The sequence below is a fragment of the Sus scrofa genome, chromosome 12 (genome assembly GCF_054392235.1).
Source record: "Sus scrofa isolate SSC_HxYL_T2T_F1_AM1 chromosome 12, Sscrofa_HxYL_maternal_Yorkshire_Landrace_v2.0, whole genome shotgun sequence".
NCBI lineage: Eukaryota > Metazoa > Chordata > Mammalia > Artiodactyla > Suidae > Sus > Sus scrofa.
In genome coordinates this window covers 37,515,238-37,539,885 of record NC_139394.1, presented here as the reverse complement: position 1 = coordinate 37,539,885, position 24,648 = coordinate 37,515,238, and the positions used below count along the sequence as shown (strand labels likewise).

The 24,648-nt window shown below is 43.6% G+C and overlaps 1 protein-coding gene across 18 annotated transcripts in view; it reads right to left on the bottom strand.

Annotated features, from left to right (window-relative positions):
• Positions 1–11,193: 11,193 nt before the first annotated feature.
• Positions 11,194–24,648, bottom strand: part of DGKE (diacylglycerol kinase epsilon) — a 30,719-nt gene continuing 17,264 nt past the window's right edge. For 4 of the 18 annotated variants that reach the window (XM_013989941.3, XM_005656963.4, XM_084982585.1 and 1 more), the window contains exons 6-12: positions 24,473–24,630; positions 23,504–23,555; positions 22,076–22,189; positions 20,683–20,754; positions 18,043–18,170; positions 17,150–17,261; positions 11,194–16,766 (exon numbers count right to left, since the gene is read on the bottom strand). In XM_013989941.3, the coding sequence (XP_013845395.2) occupies positions 16,587–16,766; positions 17,150–17,261; positions 18,043–18,170; positions 20,683–20,754; positions 22,076–22,189; positions 23,504–23,555; positions 24,473–24,630 (816 nt within the window). In that variant the 3' untranslated portion in view covers positions 11,194–16,586. 18 annotated transcript variants of the gene reach the window in all.

Sequence of the window (24,648 nt, the reverse complement as noted above, 5' to 3'; positions counted from 1 at the left end):
TAGCTCCGATGGGACCCTTAGCCTGGGAACCTCCATAGGCTGCAGGTGCAGCCCTAGAAAAGAGAAAGAGACCAAAAAGAAAAAAAAAGAAAAAGAAAGAAATATGTATGTGGTCCATGATTCAATCGGTCACGCCTGATCAAAGCTGGGGACTGAGTGCCACCCAACACCCTGATTCCACAGGGAGAGGAACAGGAGCTCCGCCTTGGTGTCCCCTCCTGGACCGCGCTCCATGTGTTTCTTCATTGGGCTGGTTTTGATCTGTCTCCTTTACGGCAACACTATAATCATAAGCAGAGTGTCAAACTCCCTGAAGCTTGGGCGGGGTGGGGTGGGGGTGGGGTCATGTGCTTTAAAATGGAGGTTTGTGTTGCCCCCAAATTCAGACATTAAAACCTCACCCCTAGTGTGATGGTATTTTTAGGTTTGTCGAGGGAGGCTTGCACAAGGCCAAGTTGGTAAAGCAAGAGAGATTTATTTATGTATGTATTTGTTTAATTAATATTATTTAATAAATAATTTATCTTTTTGTCTTTTTCTAGGGCCGTACCCGCGGCATATGGAAGTTCCCGGGCTAGGGGTCCAATCAGAGCTTAGCCGCCGGCCTACACCACAGCCACCGCAACTCCAGGATCTGAGCCGCCTCTTCGACCTACCCCACAACACATGGCAGCGCCACATCCTTAACCCACGGATCAACGCCAGGGATGGAACCCGCGTCCTCATGGATGCTAGTTGGGTTCGTAACCCGCTGAGCCATGATGGGAACTCCCAAGAGAGATTTATGAAGGCATCAGAGGGGCAGAGGCTGAGCTCAAGACGGCGCCAGCCCTGACTGTATGGAGGCTCTAGGCTTATAAAGGAGCCGGCCGTGGTGGGAATCTCTGGCTGGAGTTCATGGTGGGAACTTGCGGCAGGAACAAGGCAGAAGGAGGAGGGGAGGGTCAAGGGAGGGGAACGGGTCGGGTCCCATGACCGAGGGCAGTGAATCTTTGTAGGTGGTCATCCATGCGGGGAGTTGTGTTCCCCAGGCCGGGCCATTGTTTCTTGCTGCCCAACTTGAGAATCCACATTCCGGGAGAGGGTGTCCACAGCAGGTCTCCAAGGTGAACAGCCACATTTGGAGGGGGGCGGGGGGGAGGGCAGTCCGTCTCCACCCTCCTGGGAACCTATCAGGTATTGGAGGTGATTAGAGGCTTGGACCCCTCATGCATGGGGTGAGCCCTTATAACTCCCAGAGACCCCAGAGAGCTGCCTTGCCCCTTCTGCTATGTGAGGACACGGGAAGAAGACAGCTGTGTACCCATTAGAAAGTGGTTCCTTACCAGGCACAGCATCTGCCAGGACCTGCACCTTGAACTTCAGCCTTCAGGAGGAGTAAATGATTGGTGTTGAAGTCACCCAGTGTATGGTATTTTTGTAACAGCAGCCCAGACTAAACCATCCTGGATGGGAGCCTTCTGGCTGTGTAGACAGGTGGTCCAATGTGTAAGTGGCCTGGGGACCCCTGAAGTGTGGCTGAAGTGGGGTCTGAAGTGAGGGTGTTCTTGTTGGGATTGTGTCCTCTGGCCAGTGGAGCCTGACCCAGACTCCAGGGATTATCCATGGAACTCTACTGTGGGATGCCAGCTGGTGTGCGACGGAGATGGCAGGACTTGCAAACTTTGTTTTGTCTTTTTGCTATTTCTTTGGGCCGCTCCCGTGGCATATGGAGATTCCCAGGCTAGGGGTAGAATTGGAGCTGTAGCCGCTGGCTTACACCAGAGCCACAGCCACATCGTTAGATCCAAGCCTTGACTGCAACCTACACCACAGCTCACGGCAATGCCGGATTCTTAACCCACTGAGCAAGGGCAGGGACCAAACCCGCAACCTCATGGTTCCTAGTCGGATTCGTTAACCACTGCACCACGACGGGAACTCCAGGACTTGCAAACTTTGAATAAGCCCTTCTCTACCGAATTGTGGGCATAAAGCACACTATTTTTTTTTTTTTTAATTCTCATTGCAGGTTTATTTGCAAAAACTGGAAACAACCCAAGAATCCATCAACAGGGGGAATAGAAAAACAAATTCGGGGGTAGCCAGACAATGGAAAATGGCCCAGCAGTATAAGGAAGGAACTATTGATGCATGTGACAACATAGATAAATCTCATTCTAATTATGTGGACTGAAAAAAGCCAGACACGAAAGAGTACATAGTGTCTGATTCCATCTACGTAAAACTCTAGGCAATGCAAACTAGCTACAGTGACAGAGCGGTGCACGTAGTGCCTGCGAAGGGGATGGGGCAGGAGAAGCAGGAGGGAGTGTTCTTTTTGGTTTTGTTTTGTTTCTTTATCTTTTGTCATTTTAGGGCCACACCCACAGCATGTGGGTTCCCAGGCTAGGGGTCAAATCAGAGCTGCCAGCCTACACTACAGCTCACAACAATGCCGGATCCTTAACCCACTGAGCGAGGCCAGGGATCGAACCCGCAACCTCATGGTTCCTAGTCGGATTCGTTGACCACTGAGCCACGATGGGAACTCTAATCTGTTTCTGTTTAAAACCCAGTGTTCTTACAAGGAGCTTCCCAAGTTTCTTCTTTCCGATGTCCGGTCTCCAGGGTTTACAGTCTTGGGTTTTGTTTTCTCTTGCCCCCATTCCTCTTGCAGTTTTTTCTTCCTCACTGTCCCTGTCCCCACAAAAATACTCAGGATGTCAGCTATAAAACTGTCCTCCTGGAGTTCCCGTTGTGGCTCAGTGGTTAATGAATCCGACTAGGAACCATGAGGTTGCAGGTTCGATCCCTGGCCTTGCTCAGTGGGTTAAGGATCCGGCATTGCCGTGAGCTGTGGTGTAGGTTGCAGACTTGGCTCGGATCTCGCGCTGCTGTGGCTCTGGCGTAGGCCGGCGGCTACAGCTCCGATTCGACCCCTAGCCTGGGAACCTCCACATGCCACGGGAGCAGTCCTAGAAAAGGCAAAAAAGACAAAAATAAAAAAACAAAACTGTCCTCCCACTCAGAGATGCCACTTATGTTGTCATGGGACGCTTCCGTTCCAATGAAAAGTTCAGGACAGTAACCCGAGACTGCTCAGTAAAGCACAGGAGAGTGGGGAGTGCGTGTGCATGTGTGTGTGTGTATGAGGGGCTGTTTTTTTTTTTGTGGGGGGGCATGCCCATGGCTTGTGAAAGTCCCTGGGCTAGGGATGGACCCCATGCCATAGCAGCAACCCTGGCCGTAGCAGTGACAACGCTGGACCCTTAACAAGGGAACTCCTCTCCTTGAAGTTCCATCAGTCTTCATTTTATGTAGTTTGAAGCTCTCTTATTAAGTGTATGAATATTTAGGATTTTTACATTGTCTTGGTGATTTGAGTTCTTTATCATTGTAAAGTGATTTCTTTCTGTCTGTCTGTCTGTCTTTCCTCCTTCCCTTTCTCTTTTTTTTTTCTTTTCTTTTTTCAGGGCCACACTGTGGCATATGGAAGTTCCCAGGCTAGGGGTCGAATTGGAGCTACAGCTGCTGGCGTACACCATGGCCACAGCAATGTGGGATCTGGGCCACGTTAGCAACCTACACCACAGCTCGTGGCAATGCCAGATCCTTAACCCACTGAGTGAGGCCAGGGATTGAACCCGAGTCCTCATGGATACTAGTTGGATTCGTTCTCACTTAGCCACAGTGGGAACTCCCATAATCTGTTTTTTTGGTTTTTTTTGTGTTTTTTTTTTTGGCTTTTCCAGGGCCACTTCCCGCGGCATATGGAGCTTCCCAGGCTAGGGGTCTAATCGGAGCTGTAGCCACCGGCCTACACCGCAGCTACAGCAACACAGGATCCGAGCCACGTCTGTGACCCACACCACAGCTCATGGCAACACTGGCTCCTTAACCCACAGAGCGAGGCCAGGGATCGAACCCACAACCTCATGGTTCCTAGTCGGATTTGTTAACCACTGCGCCATGATGGAAACTCCACCCATAATCTGCTTTTAATTGATGTGTTTAGACCATTTGTTTACATTTAGTGTAATTAAGCATATGAAATGGGAGATAAATGTGGTGGTCATCTTTGGGGAAAAAATGGCCATAATTCTCCAAGTCTTTTCTTTCTGGTTTCAGCTTGGCCAGTACCTATATTAATCTACTGCTATTCTGTGAAATTACTGTTGTTTTGCTCTTGAGGATAGGGGAATGTTCATGTGACAAAAAGGACTCAGGACGTCCCCTTGTGGCACAGTGGGTTAAGGACCTGGTGTTGCTGCAGGTGTGGTGTAGGTCAAAACTGCAGCTTGGTTTCAGTCCCTGGCCTGGGAACTTCCACATAATGTGGGTATAGCCAAACAAACAAACAAACAAACAAAAAACCCCAAAACTACTCAGTTTGCAGCTTTCTATTCATCTTTCTCTGTGTAAAAGATTCACAGACACATACAAACAGCATTTGACCTTTGATACCAATATCCATTAATAATATTGGATATTAATCCAATTGGATATTAATATTAATCCAATTGGATATTAATAATATTGGATATTAATCGCCCTCTGATGCCACTGGGATGCAATAACTTTTGAAGAAATACAAAGAAAAGTGTCACCTTTTTAGAGCAGAAAAGCTGAATTTCTAAAATGCCACACAAAATCAATGCTTCTTTAACAGAAAATACTTCTTTTTTAAAAAAGCTCAAAAACGTATTCCCACTATATAAAGAACTCATAGCTTATCTGTAAAAAATGACACCTTTTATACAACACTTAAAGAAAAGGCTGAATGCAGTCTGCGCTGTAGTCCCTTTTTGGAAAGTTATTTTTTAACCATAGAAATCTATGAGTTCCCGTCGTGGCTCAGTGGAAACGAATCCAACTAGGAACCATAAGGTGGCGGGTTCGATCCGTGGCCTCGCTCAGTGGGTTAAGGATCTGGCATTGCCGTGAGCTGAGGTGTAGGTTGCAGACATGGCTCGGATCCTGTGTTGCTATAGCTGTGGTGTAGGCCTATGGCTACAGCTCTGATTAGACCCCTAGCCTGGGAACCTCCATATGCCACGGGAGCAGCCCTAGAAAAGGCAAAAAGACACACACACACACACACACAAAATTTCTGTGAAGGAGTTCCTGTTGTGTCTCAGCAGAAACGAATCTGACTAGTATCCACGAGGACGAAGGTTTGATCCCTGGCCTCCCTCAGTGGGTTAAGGATCTGGAGTTGCTATGGCTGTGGTGTACGTCGCAGATGCAGCTCAGAGCTAGCGTTGCTGTGACTGTGGTGTTGGTCAGTGGCTACAGCACTGATTGGACCCCTAGCCTGGGAAACTCCTAGGCTAAAAGTGCAGCCCTGAAAAGACAAAAAAAAAAAAAAAAAAAGAAAAGAAATTCTATGAAATGTAAACAAAAAAGCTTCTGCATTTGTTTCCCTGTTGTGAGGTTGCTACACAATTGTGTACTATTCTATGAGCAGCTCTTCACTCTGCTAACAGAAGCCCTACCTGTTAGGTGGAGTGGTTTCTGTTTTGCATAGTTTTGTGACTCATAATGAGTCACAACCCTCTACGTCTAGCTGTTTAATATGCTTCAAGTCAGATTTTTTTTTTTTTAGCTCATTCTAACAATGGCACACATTGACCTTTCATTTGTCACTTTTCTGGAAGGTAGCCAATTACCAGAAACTAAGCACAACAGTGCCATTCAGCACTCTTGAAACTTGTAGGAGATGGCAGTCTTTACCACTGGGGAAAGGAAAGAGTCCTAGAAAAGTGGTAATTCCCAATATTATGGCAAGATGGAGACTAAAAGAAGCCGAAAAGTAGAGGCTGAAATTCTGTCTCACAGCTGTCTTTTCTATTGTGTATTATTTATTTATTTATTTTGTCTTTTTGCCATTTCTTGGGCTGCTCCCACGGCATATGGAGGTTCCCAGGCTAGGGGTCTAATCGGAACTGTAGCCGCCGGTCTACGCCAGAGCCACAGCAACGAGGGATCCGAGCCATGTCTGCGACCTACACCACAGCTCACGGCAACGCTGGATCCTTAACCCACTGAGCAAGGGCAGGGATCGAACCCGCAACCTCATGGTTCCTAGTTGGATTCATCAACCACTGCACCACGATGGGAACTCCATTATTTTTAAGATTATTTATTTATTTTTTTGGCCCTGCCCACAGCATAAGTTGTTCCTGGACCAGGGATCAAATCCTAGCCACAGCAGTGATCCATAACTGCTAGGCCACCAGGGAACTCCTCTCTCGTGGGTGTTTAATCTTTCCCTTTCCATTACGTGGTCCCTTTCCCCCGTGCTGCCAAACCGATTATGCCACTGTATTTCTTTCTCTTTTTTCCTGCTTTTTCGGGCTGCACCCAAGGCATATGAAAGTTCCCAGGCTAGGGGTCCAGTCAGAGCTGCAGCCTACACCACAGCCATAGCAACGCAGGATCCAACACCTGGGACCTACACTTCAGCTTGCAGCAACACTGGATCCTTAACCTACTGAGTGAGGCCAGGGATCGAACCGCCATCCTCATGGATACTAATTAGATTAATTTTCGCTGTGCCAAGATGGGAACTCCCCCCATTTGCATACTTTCTTACCGCTCTTGAAATAATAGATCCTTACTCGTCTTATCTCTCCCTCCTGTTTCGTTTGTTCAGAGTCTGTTGCCATTACCTGAGTCATGGTTACAAGTTTTGGTATCAGATACTAAAGGTCACTGCTCCTCTCACTGAATTAAAGCAAACCTCCTGCAACATGTTAGTCAGAGTTTGTTTCTAAGGAACAGAAACTCACTACAGCTGGGCCCCCTCCTTTTCCAAAGGAAATAAGCATGGTATTTATTTATCTGTTTGTCTGCCACGCCCATGGCATACGGAAGTTCCCAGGACAGGGACTGACCCCTTGGCCTGAGCAGCACAGCCTGAGTTGCTACAGTGACAACTCTAGGCCCTTAACCTGCTAGGCCACCAGGCAACTCTACAAGCATGTTATTTAAAGCAGTATTTCTAAAATCATCCCTGGTGAAAAATCAAGTATTCTGTTGTTTGTTTCTTTTTTCTTTCTTTCTTTTTTTTTTTTTTTTTTTTTTTTTGTCTTTTTAGGGCCACACCTGTGGCATGTGGTGGTTCCCAGGCTGGGGATCTTATCAGAGCTGTAGCTGCTGGCCTATGCCACAGTCACAGCCACGCCAGATCCGAGCTGCCTCTGCGACCTACACCTCAGGTCACAGCAATTCCAGATCTGTAACCCACTGAGCGAGGCCAGGGCTCGAACCCGCAACCTCATGGTTCCTAGTCAGATTCGTTTCCGCTGTGCCACGATGGGGACTCCTGTTTCTTTCTTTTTTAAAAAATGTCCTATACATTGTAAAAATGAACAGGTGGAAACCTCAATCAAATAGAAGACAAGAAGAGACCCTGAGAATATAGCAGAGCCCAACAGGAAGAAGAGAGTCCTCTTCTTCCCCAGCAAGGGCTCGGCCAATGGAAAGTCCTGGACTCTTTGTTTACATAATCCTCCCAACTTCCTCCCCCCCCCATATATATTTTTCCCTTTAGGGCACACTAGCGGCAGGCAGAACTTCCCCGGGCCCGGGATGGAACCCACATTGCAGTTGCGCCCTATGCCACAGCTGCAGCAATGCTGGATCCTTAATCTGCTGTGCCATAAGGGAACCTCCATCCTTTCCCCGCTGTGAAAGTCTTCCTCCCTTGCTGTGCAGATGCCCGTGGCTCGCCCTGGTGGCAGACCACGAATTGCCATTCTCTACTGAGCTCGGATAAACCCGTCTTTGTTGGAGAAATAACTGGCTGTTTGTTTTAAATCAACGGCATCATGTAGCAACATTTTTATAAAATATAGTAAAGAGAAAAATGACATAAAAAGACATACAAAATACCAGCCACATTTTTATGATGATTAGAGCCAATAGTCACCTGTCAGAAATAGCTACACAGTTTCTAAGCTTTTACTCTGTTTCTGCAATTTTGTCCTGGTGGATGGCAAGAAAACTCAGTGGGCCAAACGAGGAGGACAGATTTCGAGCTTACCAAAGCATTTTGTAGAGTTCCCGTCAGGGCTCAGTGTTTAATGACTCCAACCAGCATCCATGAGGACGTGGGTTCCATCCCTGGCCTCGTTCAGTGGGTTAGGGATCCGGCATTGCCATGAGTTGTGGTGTAGGTCGCAGAAGCGGCTGGAATCCAGTGTTGCTGTGGCTGTGGTGGCTGCTACAGCTCCAATTCATCCCCTAGCCTGGGAACCTCCATATGCCTTGGGTGCGGCCCTAAAAAAAAAAAAAAAAAAAAAAAGCATTTTGTGAAGACAAAGTCCAGTGGAGAATCCGACTGCTTGCTGGTTTATGAATGGGCTCTCTGGGTCCAATTAGCTACAAGGGAGGAATGATCACATGATCTAGATGTGGCTGTAGGGATGGGCAACTTTTATCTTCTTGGTTCTTCAGCTGGCTTACTCATTAAATCGATATAAGACAGATTAACGGGGAACAACAAAATTACATACATTTGGGAGCCCCATAAAGATGGAAGCTCCACAGGGCAGCCAGGAGAGTGAAGCTTATGTAACATCCTAAGGAAAAGGGTACAAAGGGGAAGAAGGCCGAGACGTTTGGGAAATAAAAGTTGCCTGTTATGCGGATGCATTTCTTAGGTGTATCTGATGTTAGCTCTTCCTGGCACAGGCCCCTTTCCAGTGTAAATGTAGGCAATTGAGGGGGAAGGAAAGAACGTTCCTGAATCTACTGGGTTTTTGACCACCTTTAGCCCGAGCTAAAACTCAAGCCAACGTGGTCTTTTTGGGGGTGACAAACTCTGCTTCAGTTCATGGCCCTTTGGCACTTGGATGGGGCATGAGATGTTCAAAGACAGGTTCCAGGAGCACCCAGCCCAGCTGTTTGCTGGGGCTGCTCTTGGAGGCTGCTCGGCAACTTCATTTATTCTAAGACTGCTTGGTGCTCCCCTATGCTAGACTCTGGAAGCTAAGCTAAGAATAATGCTCTGCTAATTTAGTGTTCTATTAAAAGATTTTTTTTTTTTTTTTTTTTTTTTTGCTTTTTAGGGCCACATCCGTAGCTTATGGGAGTTCCTAGGCTATTCAGATCGGAGCTACAGCTGCCAGCCTACATCACAGCCACAGCAATGCCAGATCTGAGCCGCATCTGTGACCTACACCACAGCTCATGGCAATGCCAGATCCTTAACCCACGAGTGCTGCCAGGGATGGAACCCGCATCCTCATGGATCCTAGTTATGTTCATTAACCGCTGAACCACAAAGGGAACTCCCAGAATTTTCAGCATACCCCAATACTCATTAATTTGAATGTTCAGATGACCAAGGTAAGCAACCTGTCCTCGAGAAGCCCACAGGGCACACAGCTTTCTTCAAGACGGATTTACTTTGCCTAGTAACAAAGGCAAAGATGTTTGGGAAATAAAAGTTGCCTGTTATGCGGATACATTTCTTAGGTATATCTGATGATTAAAATGCCATTTCCATTTCCTAGTCCTGAAACTACTCCCCCCCAATTAAATCTCTATTTATAGGCACGTGTAACACTTTCTGCTCCTCAAGATCTCTGAATTCCTTCCACATATCTCACCAGTTTCTTTGTGTGGGGAGGACTTTTTGGGGCTGTATCATTCTAGTGTAGCATTCTGAGTGCCCAGCACAATGACATGTCTGCCTGTATTCAACCTTGTTTTTATTCTGTTGGTGGTAGGCGTGTTGATGATGCTTAGCATCAGGGATGAGGACCTGGGAGCAACATCCAGCCCCGAGTTACTAATCTGTAAAATGGAATTCATAACATCTGCCTCACAAAGTTGTAGATGATGAGACAAAAATAAAAGCATCTAGCACAATACTCAAGCGCCCAATAAATGTGTGTTAAAGCTGCTTAAGAAGTCAAAACGTGGAACTGTCAGGGGCTATTTTGTTACTAGAGAGCTTTCCTTTGTGAACTTCTCTAAGTACTACTGCCAAACGTGGAAACTCAGGTTTAAAATGACTGACCAAGAGGGAGTTCCCGTCGTGGCTCAGTGGAAAGGAATCTGACTAGTGTCCATGAGGATGCAGGTTCGATCTTTGGCCTCGATCAGTGGGTTAAGGATCCAGAGTTGCTGTGAGCTGTGGTGTAGGTCACAGACTCGGCTCAGACCCTGCGTTGCTGTGGCTGTGGCATAGGCCAGTGGCTATAGCTCCAATTTGACCCTTTGCCTGGGAACCTCCATACGTCGCAGGTGCTGCACTAAAAAGACAAACAAACAAACAAATAAAATGATTGACCAAGAAAAGGTGCATTATGCTTGGCATTACGTTTGGAAAAAAAAAAGGCAGGCAAATGAGCAATGAATTTTAAATTGTTTCAAAACATTTGTGAAAATGGAATTCTGAGCAAAGAGGACATAGTGAAGGTGGACCACAGAATCTCCTTCTTCTAATACCTAGTGGAATGAATAAAAAAAAATGTTATTTGCCACCTGATGTCTTGTGAAATCCAGATCACAGTTGTCATACCATAAAGCTTTATAAACATTCAAATGGGAGGAAATTTCTGCTAAATGTGGGAGGACTGCACCTTTCCCTCCCACCCTCATCATCATACAAGCTGGTGCGAGACTACATGCAGGTAATTAGCTGCCAACCCTTATTCTGAAATGCGGTTTAATAGAAAAGTCCGCGTTGCTGTCTTCTCTTTTACGATGAGTTTTGGGCTTACCAGGCCTGCTCCCCTGTGGTCAAGTGCTCCAGTTTGCCCCGCCCCCATCATTCCCACCTTCCCCATCGGACTCCTTCCTCGAAGCATTCGTGTGTGCAACCTCTATGCTGGCACACTTCCCACTTGTATAAAGAATGTCTCTGGGGCTCAGGCAGAACAAGAAATGTGCCTAATGTTAAACAGTGGCAGAGACTGGGTTTTCAACCTAGATATTTCAAATAAATTTTCTACTCGTTCCACTGCACCAACTGAAAAGGAGATGGATTCACCTCATTTAATTGGTTCGCTTTACTCCTCTGTCTCCTCTGTCACGAACTGGTCTATAAGTATATTCTCCTTGCCTTCCCCATGTATTGACCCAGAACTTGCCACAGACGGGAGTGATGTTTGTCCTGCTGGAGACCGAGGACTGTCTTCTATGAAACTAACTCAGAGCAGTTTTCTTAGTGTGTCAAAACATAACCCAGGACTGTACTTTTCAAGTGCTGCACTTTAAATTTTATTTAAAAAACAAGCAAACATCTTCAACATGTCAAATGCTTTAATTCACATTTCTCTGTCTGTAGCACTGAACACAGCAATACAGACCCAATACAGCAAAAGCAATTAACACAAGGTAATTAGTGATAGGGACATAGTACTGTGGCCAAGCAGAGAGAAGGTGCACGTGGCCAGCTGGCTGCTTGAGTGGAGCCATCACGTGTATTCTTGACCCTGTGGGTTCCCAGAGCCCCTTTGGTCAGTGCACCTGCAAGCGATCAGGGCCACGGATCTGGCTGCTCTAAACGTGCATAAGACAGAACTAAAATCAGAGTACTGATTTATCTGTAGGGCTCATTCAAGCCCATCACATCTGAGAGAAAGACAGTTGGCTGAGCCCAAGTGAGTGATGAGAACAAATCTTCTTATGAGCCATGATCACCCAACTATACAAGGTGCCCTTCCTTACCCCAAAATTTGCTCAGAGAGCTCTATCTCCTCATCCAATCAGGATGCCCCCTTTGCTTGGACAATTTTAGAGGAACAAGGAGAGCAACCTAACTTTCCAGCTCTCTTTTCAATATTGTGTCATGAAAAAGTACCACACAGTGGTGACTGCCTAGATTACAGCCACCTTGTCAGGTGCCTTCAGCTGTGACACTCTCCTTTAGTGGGGAAGTAGCCTGGGCATCTTTGCAGAGACCAAGGAAGTGTCCTATGTCTCATATCAGCAGTCCACTTAAACTTAGAGCTTCTATTTATGTATTGTTTTTGGCCATGCCTGTGGCACGAGGAAGTTTCTGGGCCAGGGACGGAACCCACATCACAGCAGCAACCCAAGCCACTACAGTGACAATGCTGGATCCTTAACCTACTGTGCCACAAGAGAACTCCAAACTTAAAGCTTCTAGATGACATTTTCTGCAGAAATTTCTGTAGATGACTAAGTTCACCATTTTAGTTAAGTTTTGCGACTTCTGTATTAGAGGGCAACATTTTTTGATTCTTTTCTCCAGAACCTAAGAATGCACTATTTTGAGATATGGCAGCCTCATGCACTGACCGCACAGTCAGGGCCATGGGGGTAAATGTGTGTGTAATTTACATAATAACCAAAATCAATTAACTACACAAACCATTTCCATACTTCACTAAAATTAGAAACACAAGGAACAGAAGCTGTCAGTGCTTTAACATTCAGCAGAATGCCTCAAAACTTGTGCAACAGCCAAGTGGACATATTCTAAGCAGCAACTGAGACATCCGAAATATTCTTTTTACAAAAAAACATGAGGTTTCTAAATATGTAAAAATCAGTAGAAAATTAACCCCGGTGACAGAGTCATTATAGTGGCTTCCGAACCCTTACTAAAAAATAGTGGATTTTTTTTTTTTTAAAGGAAGTGTATTATTTACTGAAATCTGATCTGAAGCTGCACACACCCTAGCCTGGGGAGAGGGCAGGAGCCCCCACGGGGGTCCACACCACTGGCCCTTGAAGCACTGCCTGTCCTCCAAGCCTCCATGAAGCATAAAAATCTGAGGCTACCAATATTTATGTAATAGAGTTCATCAATTTGGACAGGACAACAACACATTTTTCACAGAGTTCCTTTCCAAGACAGACTGGGGGGAAGAGGGCAATTAGTGGAGTAAAGAAAAACAGATTTAAGAATATCCAATTAAACTCAAATTTCCTGCATGGTATCTACATGGCAAAAGCCCTGGGTGTGAGGGCACAGAAGCCCTACGTGAGGTACAGAACGGTAAACTTTAAAATTTCAGTGTACATCAGAAGCACCTGAGGCACCTGCTAATGAAACCAGAGATGCCTACATCCCATCTCCAGAGACCCCGATTCATGAAGTCGAGGGCTGGCTGTTGGGTTTAGGCATCCACACTGTCAACCCAGCTCCCGAGGTGGTTCTGATGCTGCAGCCTGCAGATCACACTCTGAGAAATGGGAGATAGGCAGGCCTTCATGGGAAAATCAGAGACAGGCCGGGGCTTACTTTTAAAAAGCAAAACCAAAACAACCTCCTCTGCCTTGTTGCTGAGAATACACTTTCATTCGGATTGGGATAGAGTGGCAACACTCTTTTTTCTCTTCAAAATTCTAGACCTTTTTTTCATAAATCTCCCTACATTCCATTGTCCCAAATCAGGTAGAATAAAAAAAAAAGCCTGAATATAAAGTGCTGGTTCTTGTTTCAATAATATCATTTTGAGGGAAAAAAAATCACACAACACTATCATCCATTGACCTTTCTGGCTGAACAAATACAAATTATGTATTCGGATCCACGTGAACCTGTAAATTAATATCACCTTTAAAGTTTTCTAGTTAGTGCAAATTTAAAATTCTGTAATATACATTAAATATAATTTTGCTTCATATTACAAATGCACACTATTTTTCTTTTGACATGCTGGTAAGTATTCATTTTTACAGCGCAAAAAGGATTGTTTACAATTTCTGAATCACAGTAAATTTTCCAACTCTAAGTAGGCAAACATATTCCAAAAAGCAAATACTACATGTTTTTGACACACCCTAAAAAATAAAAATAAATAATTCTGACTATAAAATTTTTATAAACATTAGCTACATTAAGGATTCACAGCTACTTGTTGCAGAAAACCTAAAACACATTTAAGATCATATAATCTTACCATTAGACAACTTGTATTCAGAAGCACAAGTTGGTCTGATTTCTATAAAACATAATAAAGCACTGAAAATTATCGCCATCTACTTATGGGATCCATAAGAGCTGCCAGGTATTCGGTATTTAAGCTATTAAGTTTGCGAGGAGTTAGGAATGTATAGGACATAAAAGACGAGAGAAATCTGAAAATAGACACGGAACCATGCTTTACCTATTTCTTCCTGAGAATGTAGAAATTGTTATTTTTAAAAAATCAAGACAGTTTGAAATGCAAGAGAAAAATCCTGTGACAAAAATCATTTTTTTTGTAAAGTGTGGAATCCCTGGTAAGGTCAACAATTGCTACCCTAATATATAACTTGCAAACACAAGCCCTGTAAATTGTACTTATGAAACAAGGCACATTTATTTGAAATGCTGGGTAAATGTGCCAAAAAAGTTAAGTGAGTTTTTCTAAAATAAGACAGCACGATTATGATATGGTATTCTGAAAGAACTTTCCCAAATAAAAATTAAGTCAGAATGAGTGAATAAGGTAACAGAAAAATTTCATGAAATGTCAGGTAGGGGAAAAACTTTCATTGGATTATGACAATTGAAAAACCAATTTTTAAAAAAATTACTGAGGACGGTATACATAAAAGCCTATTCTAAATCCAATGGAACATTATGGTTAGTGTCCAGGTTTACCAATTAAAAAAATTATAAGAGTTATTTTGATTATTTTAATTCTGATACTCCAAACTATTTACCGTGATTCTATAATTAGCACTATGAATTACACATAAAATACAGCTCGAAGAAAAGTGAATTTAACCATACTTGTAAAATGTGACATCTCTGACAATTCTGACCATGAATTAAAAAATGAAACTCGTTATACGCAAAACATGATCAGCCCGTGAAAGATATCTACACACTTTCCCACCACCTGCAGCAGGTAACCTACTGTGAAAGGTGCACGAATAAGGTAAAAACGGCTTTGCTCACAAAATCTTTCATGACTAGAATTTAGCTGCTTCCCCTGAGATCTGTAAGAGGTTAATTTAAGCAAAGGAAAAGCATTCTGTATAATGGATTGACTACTGTATATACTACCTAGTTGTTCCTTCAATACATGGCCTGGGGTTGAAGTGACCAAAATCTAAATTTCTGGCAAATCATAACAGATGACAGATTTGTAACGGCTCCTTAAAGGAAGCTAATGGAGTCTTCGGGGGATACATTCTAATCTTTCAGAGATTAATGCCACAAAAGACCATCCAGCCCACAAATGGGTCATCTGTCCTAGAAACACCAGGCTGGAGGCCCCCTGGGGTGGCCTAACTGCGTAGTGGGGAGTGGGTGCCGTGGGAATAGGTTCGGGGAGCAACAGAGGAGCACCCTCTGGTTGCTAACCTGCCAACCACCAGACCGGCTCTCAAATGAAACAACGCCAGCTTTCAGCTATCCAAGAGCAGTTGCCCAGTGCTTTCATTTCCCTGTTTTTAAAAATATTGAGGAGGACTTCTGAGACTATCTAGGTAATACATCTGTCAGGAGAATTAAACTACGGTTTTAATAGTTACTTAGTCAACAGGCTACACTTCTATCTGGTTGCGAGTAGCAGAATTTCAGTGAGCAAGACATTAAATAAAGCAATATATTATAAACACTAAACACACGTATACCACAATGCAGAAAATAAATAAGTAAAAAAAATATAGCTCTCATTTTAAAATAAATATGATAGAAACGTTTCAGCAGAGGATCCTGTCCACTCCCCCGAAGGGAAATTCTATTAAGTACTTTGGATATAAAAAACTAGTATAGTTCAAAATACTACAAGACCACTACATTTTAAAAACTTACCAATGCTGAACTTTTTTAGGCAATTAACGTGACTAGAAAAATTTTCTTGAGTACATTTTTTTTTTTTTTTGAATTGTTGACTCTGCCCTTTTAATCCAAAACGAAGCCGGTAAACTGTCCAGCTCAAAACTTGTAACTTTCAACCCAAAGTGCTCTAAATGTTAATTTTTACAATTCACCCTATGCGGTCCTCTATGGAGATCTACAGAATATGCTGAGTTTCACCTCCATGCATTAACAGAGTTAACCAAACAACATCTGGGGGTCTGAAAATGCTCCGAAAATAAAACTTAAAATAACAAATTTCAGCGTTGTCTTTCTTTTACATTTCCCCTCTTAGGGCTTCTCAGAAATCGGTGTTATGGATCCACTAGGGGCTGGGCCGGAGGAAACCGTAGGAGGCGTGCTGCAGGAGGATGTTCAGCAAGAACCAGCTGGTCTGACAGCGGACATCTCCTTTCAAAAAAGCCGGTAATTGTTCAAATATTACCATGTGGCCACATCGTGAATTAGAATGGAGATGATTTTCCCACCCTCGTCTTGCTGGAGGTACACGTCCATCAACTGTGAGGTTCAAGACTAAGGAACAAGAGTGCACACTTGAGCGGGCCCACTCTCTTCATGGAACATCCCGTGACGTTTAAAAGTTAATGCTCTAAGATCACAGCGTTTGCTGAAAAAAAGACCAAGGCATTTGTAAATAAGCAGAGTCCGGCTGTTTTTGGAATGCGATGTACACACATGCATACCCTTTGTACTACGGAGGAAATGAAGACTGAACTGGTCGACAGGGAAGTTCTATTTCGGAGGAATGTGTTATCTACTCATTTGCGAGGACCTCATGCTAAGTTCTCGTTTCCTCCTCCATCTACTCGGCTTCCTTGGCGTCCTCGGGATCTGAAGTGCTAGAGGCGTCATCATCTGTTTGCTCTCCAGAGAAATACAACATCAGCGCGTGAGTCTTATGGGTTATGGTGACAGTGCAGGGCCCTTGGGCCCAAGGCTCCCCGTCTACCTGCATTGGCATCATCGAGCATTTCAAGATCAGCTAGAATCAGGGAACAAATAATCAGAAAACGGTCAGTCCCCCAAAAAGTTCAGGAAAAAAAATCTTCCTTAATAACATCCAGCATCCCTTAACCCTTCTCAGGGATATTTTTTTAGCATTTCATTCTTAGAAAATTAATCTGAATGTATCTTTATTCCTTGATTGTTAAAGGGATTCTTTTTCACTAAGAGCTTAATTTCTTCGACTGGATGGAGGGCTGTATTTCCTGTTTCTTCCGCATCCCACTCAGCCCTGCTGGAGGGTGATCAACAGCCTGGGTTGTAAACCCCTGTTTAAGACAAGCTATAGCATGTGTATTTACGTCTACACATCAATGGCTTCTAAATGGACAAGTGAGTCCACTGCAGCAGTATTGCACCTACCCGAACTGTATGTGCTTGTCCTATTCGAAAAGGATTCGCCAGTTTCACTTGAATCTGAGCACAGTGGAAAGACCCATATACTCCAACAACTTCCAATAAGCCATCATCATGCCTAAAATTGGACCAAGGAAATATGGATGATGTGATGCAATAAAATAAAATCAGTCACATTAGGACAATTACCTTTTCCTTTTTTTTTTTTTTCCTTAGGGCCACACCCACGGCATATGGAGGTTCCAGGCTAGGGGTCTAATCGGAGCTGTAGCCCCCAGCCTTCTCCAGAGCCACAGCAACGTGGGATCCGAGCTGCATCTGCGACCTACACCACAGCTCACAGCAACGCCGGATCCTTAACCCACTGAGCGAGGCCAGGGATTGAACCAGCAACCTCATGGTTCCTAGTTGGATGTGTTTCCACTGCACCATGACGGGAACTCCAGGACAATTACTTTTTAACAAAGTGGACCATCAGCTTACTAAATATTGATATTAACAAGACAGACAAAAAAGAAAATGTGAGGGGAAAAATGTTACATGTTTATAAAGAACAACAGACTGCTTTAAAAAGAAAAGTGATGGAGTTCTCATCGTGGCTCAGTGGTTAATAAACCCAACTAGCATCCATGAGGACTCGGGTTCGGTCCCTGCCCTTGCTCAGTGGGTTAAAGGATCCCGCATTGCCGTGAGCTGTGGTGTAGGTGGAAGACGTGGCTCAGATCCCACATTGCTGTGGCTGTGGTGTAGGCCAGCAGCTACAGCTCCCATTCCACCCCTAGCCTGGGAACCTCCATGTGCCTTGGGTGAGGCCCTAAAAGAGACAAAAAGAAAATAAATAAATAAATAAATAAATAAATAAATAGTGACACGAAAGAACAGATTGCAAATGGACATGCCTGGCTAGAGGGTAGGTCTCGTCGCCCATCCCTTCCCACAGTCTGCAGCCACCGCCCCAGTAGCCGATGTTCAGGACAATAATACCTTCCAGGTTCGGCAGCTCTACTCGCTCACCGTCCAGCTCTAGCTTCAGAGAAACACACGCAGTGAGTTACTACAGGGCACGCTATTTGCAGTCACATCTGCTTAGTATCCCCATCCGTTTTCATACATACAAGAAGACTACTTCCTACCCCTCCCTCCAGGTAATCTGGCCTTTCCCACCTATTCAATGTTTATTATAGTACAAGAATTGCAACAAGTGAATTGTTTTAACCAAAGTCATCAAAGACATCCTTTCTGCCAAGCCCAATTATTTTTTTCAGGCCTTATCTTACTTTCGGTTTTAGTGTCAACTGACAAGGCTGACCCCCCTCTTTTCCTGAAATAGTCTCTTCTTTTGCTTTCTGGAACCCGACTTCTCATGATGTTCCTCCTCAGTCCCTACTGAGAGCTCCCCATCCTGCATAACCACGTCCAGGCTCCTTTCTCTTCTCAAACAATACACTCTGGATTGAAATCTGAGCCACATCTATCGTGTTAATTGCCATCTCTGTGCCGACAGCTCTGTTGTGCTGGTCCAGGAGAGTGAATTGGGCTAGATCCGAACACTCCCAACTGCCTGTGGCACCTACAGCTCCCATGCACAGAACCGAGTTGAGCATCTTCTCTGCAATCTACTTTCCCGGTAGGAACAGCACTCTCCAACCCCCTGTGGCCTAACCAGAAACCTGGGAATTATCTTTGACTTCTGTGCCTATACCCTCCATATCCAGTTAACCACTAAAAACACCTGACTCCACTTCTAAGCCCATCCCTCTCCATTATCCTGACAGCACCCTAGCCCAGCATCCCATCAATTTCTCAAGCTTTCCTCTCCTCTTATGTATCCTTCACAGATCAGTTAGAGAGACACCTATCCCCTTATTATAACCTTCAATTGCTTGACTCAGTGGTCATGGTGAAATCCAAGTTCCTTAACACAGGAGCTCCTCTTGTGATTTGGCCTCTGTCCATCTCTCCAGCCTCAGCTTCTGTCACCTTCTCTCCTGTGGGCTCTGCGCCAGCTTAAACACACTCAAATAAGCTATGTCCTCTCTTGCCTCTGGGCCTTTGCACATGCTCTTCTTTGCCTAGAATAATTTCCACCTCTTTCTTCATTTAGCCAAGTTTTATTTAATTTTCAGATTCCGGTTTATCACTTCTTCCAGAAAGACTTCCTCATCAAGTCACTTTCCCTAGACAGCTTCTCTGGCCGCTGGGTCATGTACTGCTCTTATTTATTCCTCTAAGACTGAATATTTTCCTTAATGTATCAATTCTCATGCCACACTGCAACATGGTTTAAATGTCTTTCTTCTCTCTAGGTTATAAACTTAGTGAGAGCGAGGGGTTTGCCACTGTATCTCCAGTACCTAGAGCACTGTCTGGCATTTTGAAGGTAGTTTCACAAGTAATTTTTCTATAAATAAACTATTAGATCAAAAAAAAAAAAAGGGTGCTTCCTTGAAAGCTTCACTCTACCCATGATATCAAAGCATAGGAAAAAGGAAATATGATAAAGCAGAAGACTACTTTTTTAATGGAAATTCTTGCCATTTGTTTGTGCCGTGGCAGCAGAGGCTGTGTGTGAGCCCAGCGTCTGCCTGGAGAGCAGCTCTCCTTCGTGTGGGTACAGTCAGGCTCCCCCTCTTTCTGCTCATTTTTTACTCTTTTCCCAAGTTGTTTATTGTTTGGCTCTTCCTTTTTTCATTTTACTGGTTCTAGGTTTCTCCGTATTAGTGTCTTTGTGGTTGCTATCAACCATTACAGACTCTTTTTAGAAGCAAGCAATGAATGCATACAAAACGTTGCCATATTACATCAGAAACATTGTAGCAATAAGCAGCCATGAATGTCCTATCTTTACTACTCAGACATTTCGATTCTGCCTTAAGATGTCAGAGTGATACATCACAGCCATAAGAGGAATTCCACTTCAGGCTTAAACTTCCTCTGATGGATGTGGCACTGTGTTAGATAATGTCTCACTGCTCATCGTGTATGAATGGACATGGTTCAGCCTAAGAGTTAAACAGACCCTGGAATAACATAAACCCGGGTTCAAATCCTGGTTACTTGTGTACTTTGTGACAGTTGTGAATCTGGGCAAGTTATTTAATTTCAAAGTTTGTTTTTTCTTTCTTTCTTTTTTTTTTAGTTTCTAGGGCTGCACCCATGGCATATGGATGTTCCCAGTCTAGGGGCTGAACTGGAGCTGCAGCTGCCAACCTATGCCACAGGTACAGCAATGAGGGATCCTTAATCCACTGAGTGGGGCCAGGGATTGAACCCACCCTCATGGATACTAGTTGGGCTCATAACCTGCTAAGCCATAACGGGAACTCCTCAAAACAATTTTCTGCATGATAGGATTATAAAAGTTGCAGCTTTACAAGTTGTGGTGAGAATTTAGTGGGAAAATGTGTATTAAACACTTAGCAAAGTTCTTGGCACACAACAAATACTCCATATGTGTTAGTAAAATATGTTGATAGAAAATTCATCATTTTGTTAAAAAAAGTTCATAGCGGAGACCACCTAAAACTTTAAAAGCTTACCTCAACTTTTTTATTCAAATCTTTACATTCTTGCACTAAACAATCTTTGGTTCCATAAAATAAGTAAACAGCCTATGAGAAATGGACAGAAAATATGATATAAAGGCAATTTAACAAGACCCATAAGCAAGAGAAAGACACTGAACTGAAGCTTCCCGACGTGACCGTTGAGTTGTATTTCCAGAGTGGACGAGGTACTGACGGGAGAAGGGGTACCATTACTTCTGAGTTTAATTACCCCATTTTTTTTTCAGGGGAATGTAGGATGTGGTGGTTTGTACTTAAGTGGTATTGTCCTCCAATTTATCCCCAAAGCTACATTTTATAACTTTATATCATATTAAAATTAGAAAATTCCACCTTTTCTAGTACTTCAGATTACTTAATGAAAGAAATACAGATAAATCTAGCAAACATTTTATTTTATTTATTTATTTATTTACTTTTTGCCTTTTAGAGCCGCGTGTGCGGCATATGGAAGTTCCCAGGCTAGGGGTCGAATTGGAGCTACGGCTGCTGGCCTACGCCACAGCCACAGCGAGTCGGGATCAGAGCTGCATCTGCTCACAGCCCACGGCAATGATGGATCCTTAACCCACTGAGAGAGGTCAGGGACCGAACCTACATCCTCATGGATACTAGTCAGGTTTGTTCTGCTGAGCCACAATGGGAACTCCTGGCAAACATTTTATAGTCACTTTTGAATATGGAAAGGTTGATGGAAGCACTGAGATGTTAATTACCAACAATAAGCAGCAATACTTGTTGCCTTAGTAATTCTATTAACAAATGGGAGCTATTTGTAAATTTGAGATATTTGTAAAACAGACGCAGGAACAAAATTGTTTTGCATCTATTTTTCACATCCTGTTGCTCAATCACAGGAAGTCATTAAAAAAATTCCAAGGCAAAAATTCCACCGAAGGAATTAATTATACTAGAAACCAGAGCAATGGTCTCAGTTAAAACTGTGGTAAACACACTGCTCCTTTTCTTAACCTCATCTGCCTTTTTGAGTTTTTTCAAGTCAATGGAATCTATTTTTCCATTAATAATTTCACCAAAAATTTATCCTGCCTAAATTTTCTTTCCCATTCTAGTTGCCATTTGAGTAAGATAAGCTATCATATATTCCTTTTAGTTTCATTCTAAGCAGAATATGCTGTAAAACATTCCAACTTTGAATTAAAGAATTTTTATCACAGTTTATAAAGTACTTTAAAAAATACACTAAAGGATCTAATTTGATAGTTTTACACAAAACAGAGCAGGTAAATGTTTTTCTAAGTTAGTTCTATCTCAATCTACTGGAAAGAATGCTAGATGTAATTGAACTTTTGATTTTTACTGTACCTTTAGTGATAAGCAGGAAATGTTATTTTATCCAACACACCTTATTAAGAATTCTGCTAGAAAACAGAGATGGTGCCTTCTCACGATGAGCGTGAAAATTGAGGGCCATGAGAGCATCCGGTCCAACAGAAAAATAGTTGTTCATTGTGAATTCCTGTGGAAAAGGGTCAGAATAAACAAGATTATGCTTCCAGCCCAGCCTGTGCCATATATTAAATATGTAAACCTTAGTGTTTATGACAATACTTTCTGCATTTACTTTTCATAGAGCTGCTTTATGCTGTCCAGTGAAGTTTCCAGAAATAAACTTTTAGTTCAAAGAACGATCCTACAGATAGAAATTTCACTTTCCATTCCTGGTTAATATGCTACATCTAAATGGCTCTACTTTGCACCCAGGCTTCCTGCTCCCGTGTTCCCACTACATGTGATTTTTTTCCTTCCATCACAACTCTTGGGTTCTCAGCCTCTTCAGGCTATTGGTCCCCTCTTAGTTCATCTAACTTCTCATTCCAGCTTGGATTCCTCAATCTAGCTCCACTCAGTCTTCTTCCTGAGCAATAAGCTTGAATTTCTGACTTTTTATTCAGTTGTCCACAGATTCAAGGTTGACATATCCAAAATCTAACTCATTTTCTTCTTGAAACTATTTTTCTTATCTTGGGTAATGTCATCTCCATACTTCCCATCATAAAAACTAGAAATCTGGGAGTAACGTGTGTTTTCTTGCTTCCCCTAATCCCAATCAGCTGCCTAGTCTCGATCAATTCTTCCTCAAAAATGTCTTTGAATTGTCCTATAGTGCTGGCTTCAAAGTTTTTCTTCATACTACCTCCAGAGCATCCTTTTAAAAATACATATCCACCAGCTCTGTATTATTTGCTGCTATTATTATTTTTTTGTCTTTCTAGGGCTGCGCCTGTGGCATATGGAGGTTCCCAGGCTAGGGGCTGAATCGGAGCTGTAGCTGCCGGGCTACGCCACAGCCACAGCCATGCCGGATCCTAGCTGTGTCTGCAGATCCTAGCTGTGTCTGCAAACTGCACCACAGCTCATGGCAACGCTGGATCCTTTAACCCACTGAGCAAGGCCAGGGATTGATCCTGCATCCTCATAGACGCTAGTGAGATTCGTTTCCACTGAGCCACGACGGGAACTCCTATTTGCTATTTACTAACCATGGTGCACATCCTCTAGTCTCTATCTAGCCTTTATCTTCTCTCCCTGGAAAGTCTTTCATTCCTTTGTCTGTGATCTAGATTGCATTTACTCTTTAAGGACCAACTCAGTCACTTCCCCTGAAGTCTTTCCAGTCTGATACCAGGTTGGAACCAGGAACACCTTCGGATAACCAGCCCCTGGAGATAATTATCTTGTCGCTGTCCCACCACAGAACCGCACCTTGTACAATGGAAGCGCTCCATCGTGTCTGCTGAAACCACTCACAACTGCGGCCCTAAAGACATACCTTGGGTTTCCTTAAGTTGTAGTATCCTTTATTTGTTACTTGAACTTTCCATCTAAAAAACAGAAGTTAAAAAAAAAAACCACAGTAATTGTTACCAAATTAACTGCCAATTAACTATAATTATTACAAGTCAACTCTGGATGCCTGGTAGATGAGGTTCTTCTATTAAAATAGCATTTGGAGGAGTTCCCATTGTGGCTCAGTGGTTAACGAATCTGACTAGGAACCATGAGGTTGCGGGTTTGGTCCCTGGCCTTGCTCAGTGGGCTAAGGATCCGGCGTTGCCGTGAGCTGTGGTGTAGGTTGCAGATGTGGGTCAGATCCCGTGCTGCTGTGGCTGTGGTGTAGGCCGGCAGCTACAGCTCTGATTCGACTCCTAGCCTGGGAACGTTCACATGCCAGAGGTGCAGCCCTAGAAAAGACCAAGAAAAAAAAAAAAAAAAAGACATTTGGAGAAATAAGCAAATTTAAAGAAATGTGTATATGAGTATGTAAATTTATTACCTCAGTCCTTATATAGCAACAAAATATATAGCAACAAGATAAAACACCAGCACCCATGTATAAGTACAACTAACAGTCTTTTAATTTTTGCTCTCTTTTTTTTTTTGGTCTTTTTAGGAACACACCCGCAGCATATGGAAGGTCCCAGGCTACGGGTGGATCGGAGCTGTAGCTGCCGGCCTACACCACAGCCACAGCAACACCAGATCCAAGCCACGTCTGTGACCTACACTGCAGCTCATGGCAATGCAGGATCCTTAACCCACTGAGTGAGGCCCGGGAGCGAACCTGCATCCTCAAGGATGCTGGTCAGATTTGCTTCTGCTGAGCCATGATGGGAACTCCTAACACAGTCTTCACATTTAAATTACATTTAACTTTATGACTACACAAGTCTTCATTTATAATCCAAACAATATTCCCAAAGCTCAAGAAATCCACTTTTGGGGGGGAAGTACAACTCACCTGTCTAGTTTAATTCCATCTGCTTCCATCACATTTCTTAAGACTTGTGCCACTGGGATTTCTCCTGCATAACCTGTACCCCAACCCAAGGTATTGGATAGATCGTTGCCTGTTCCCAGAGGCAAGACTGCAACTTGTGGAATGTATTTCTCTTGTCCCTATAATACAGAAGCTAT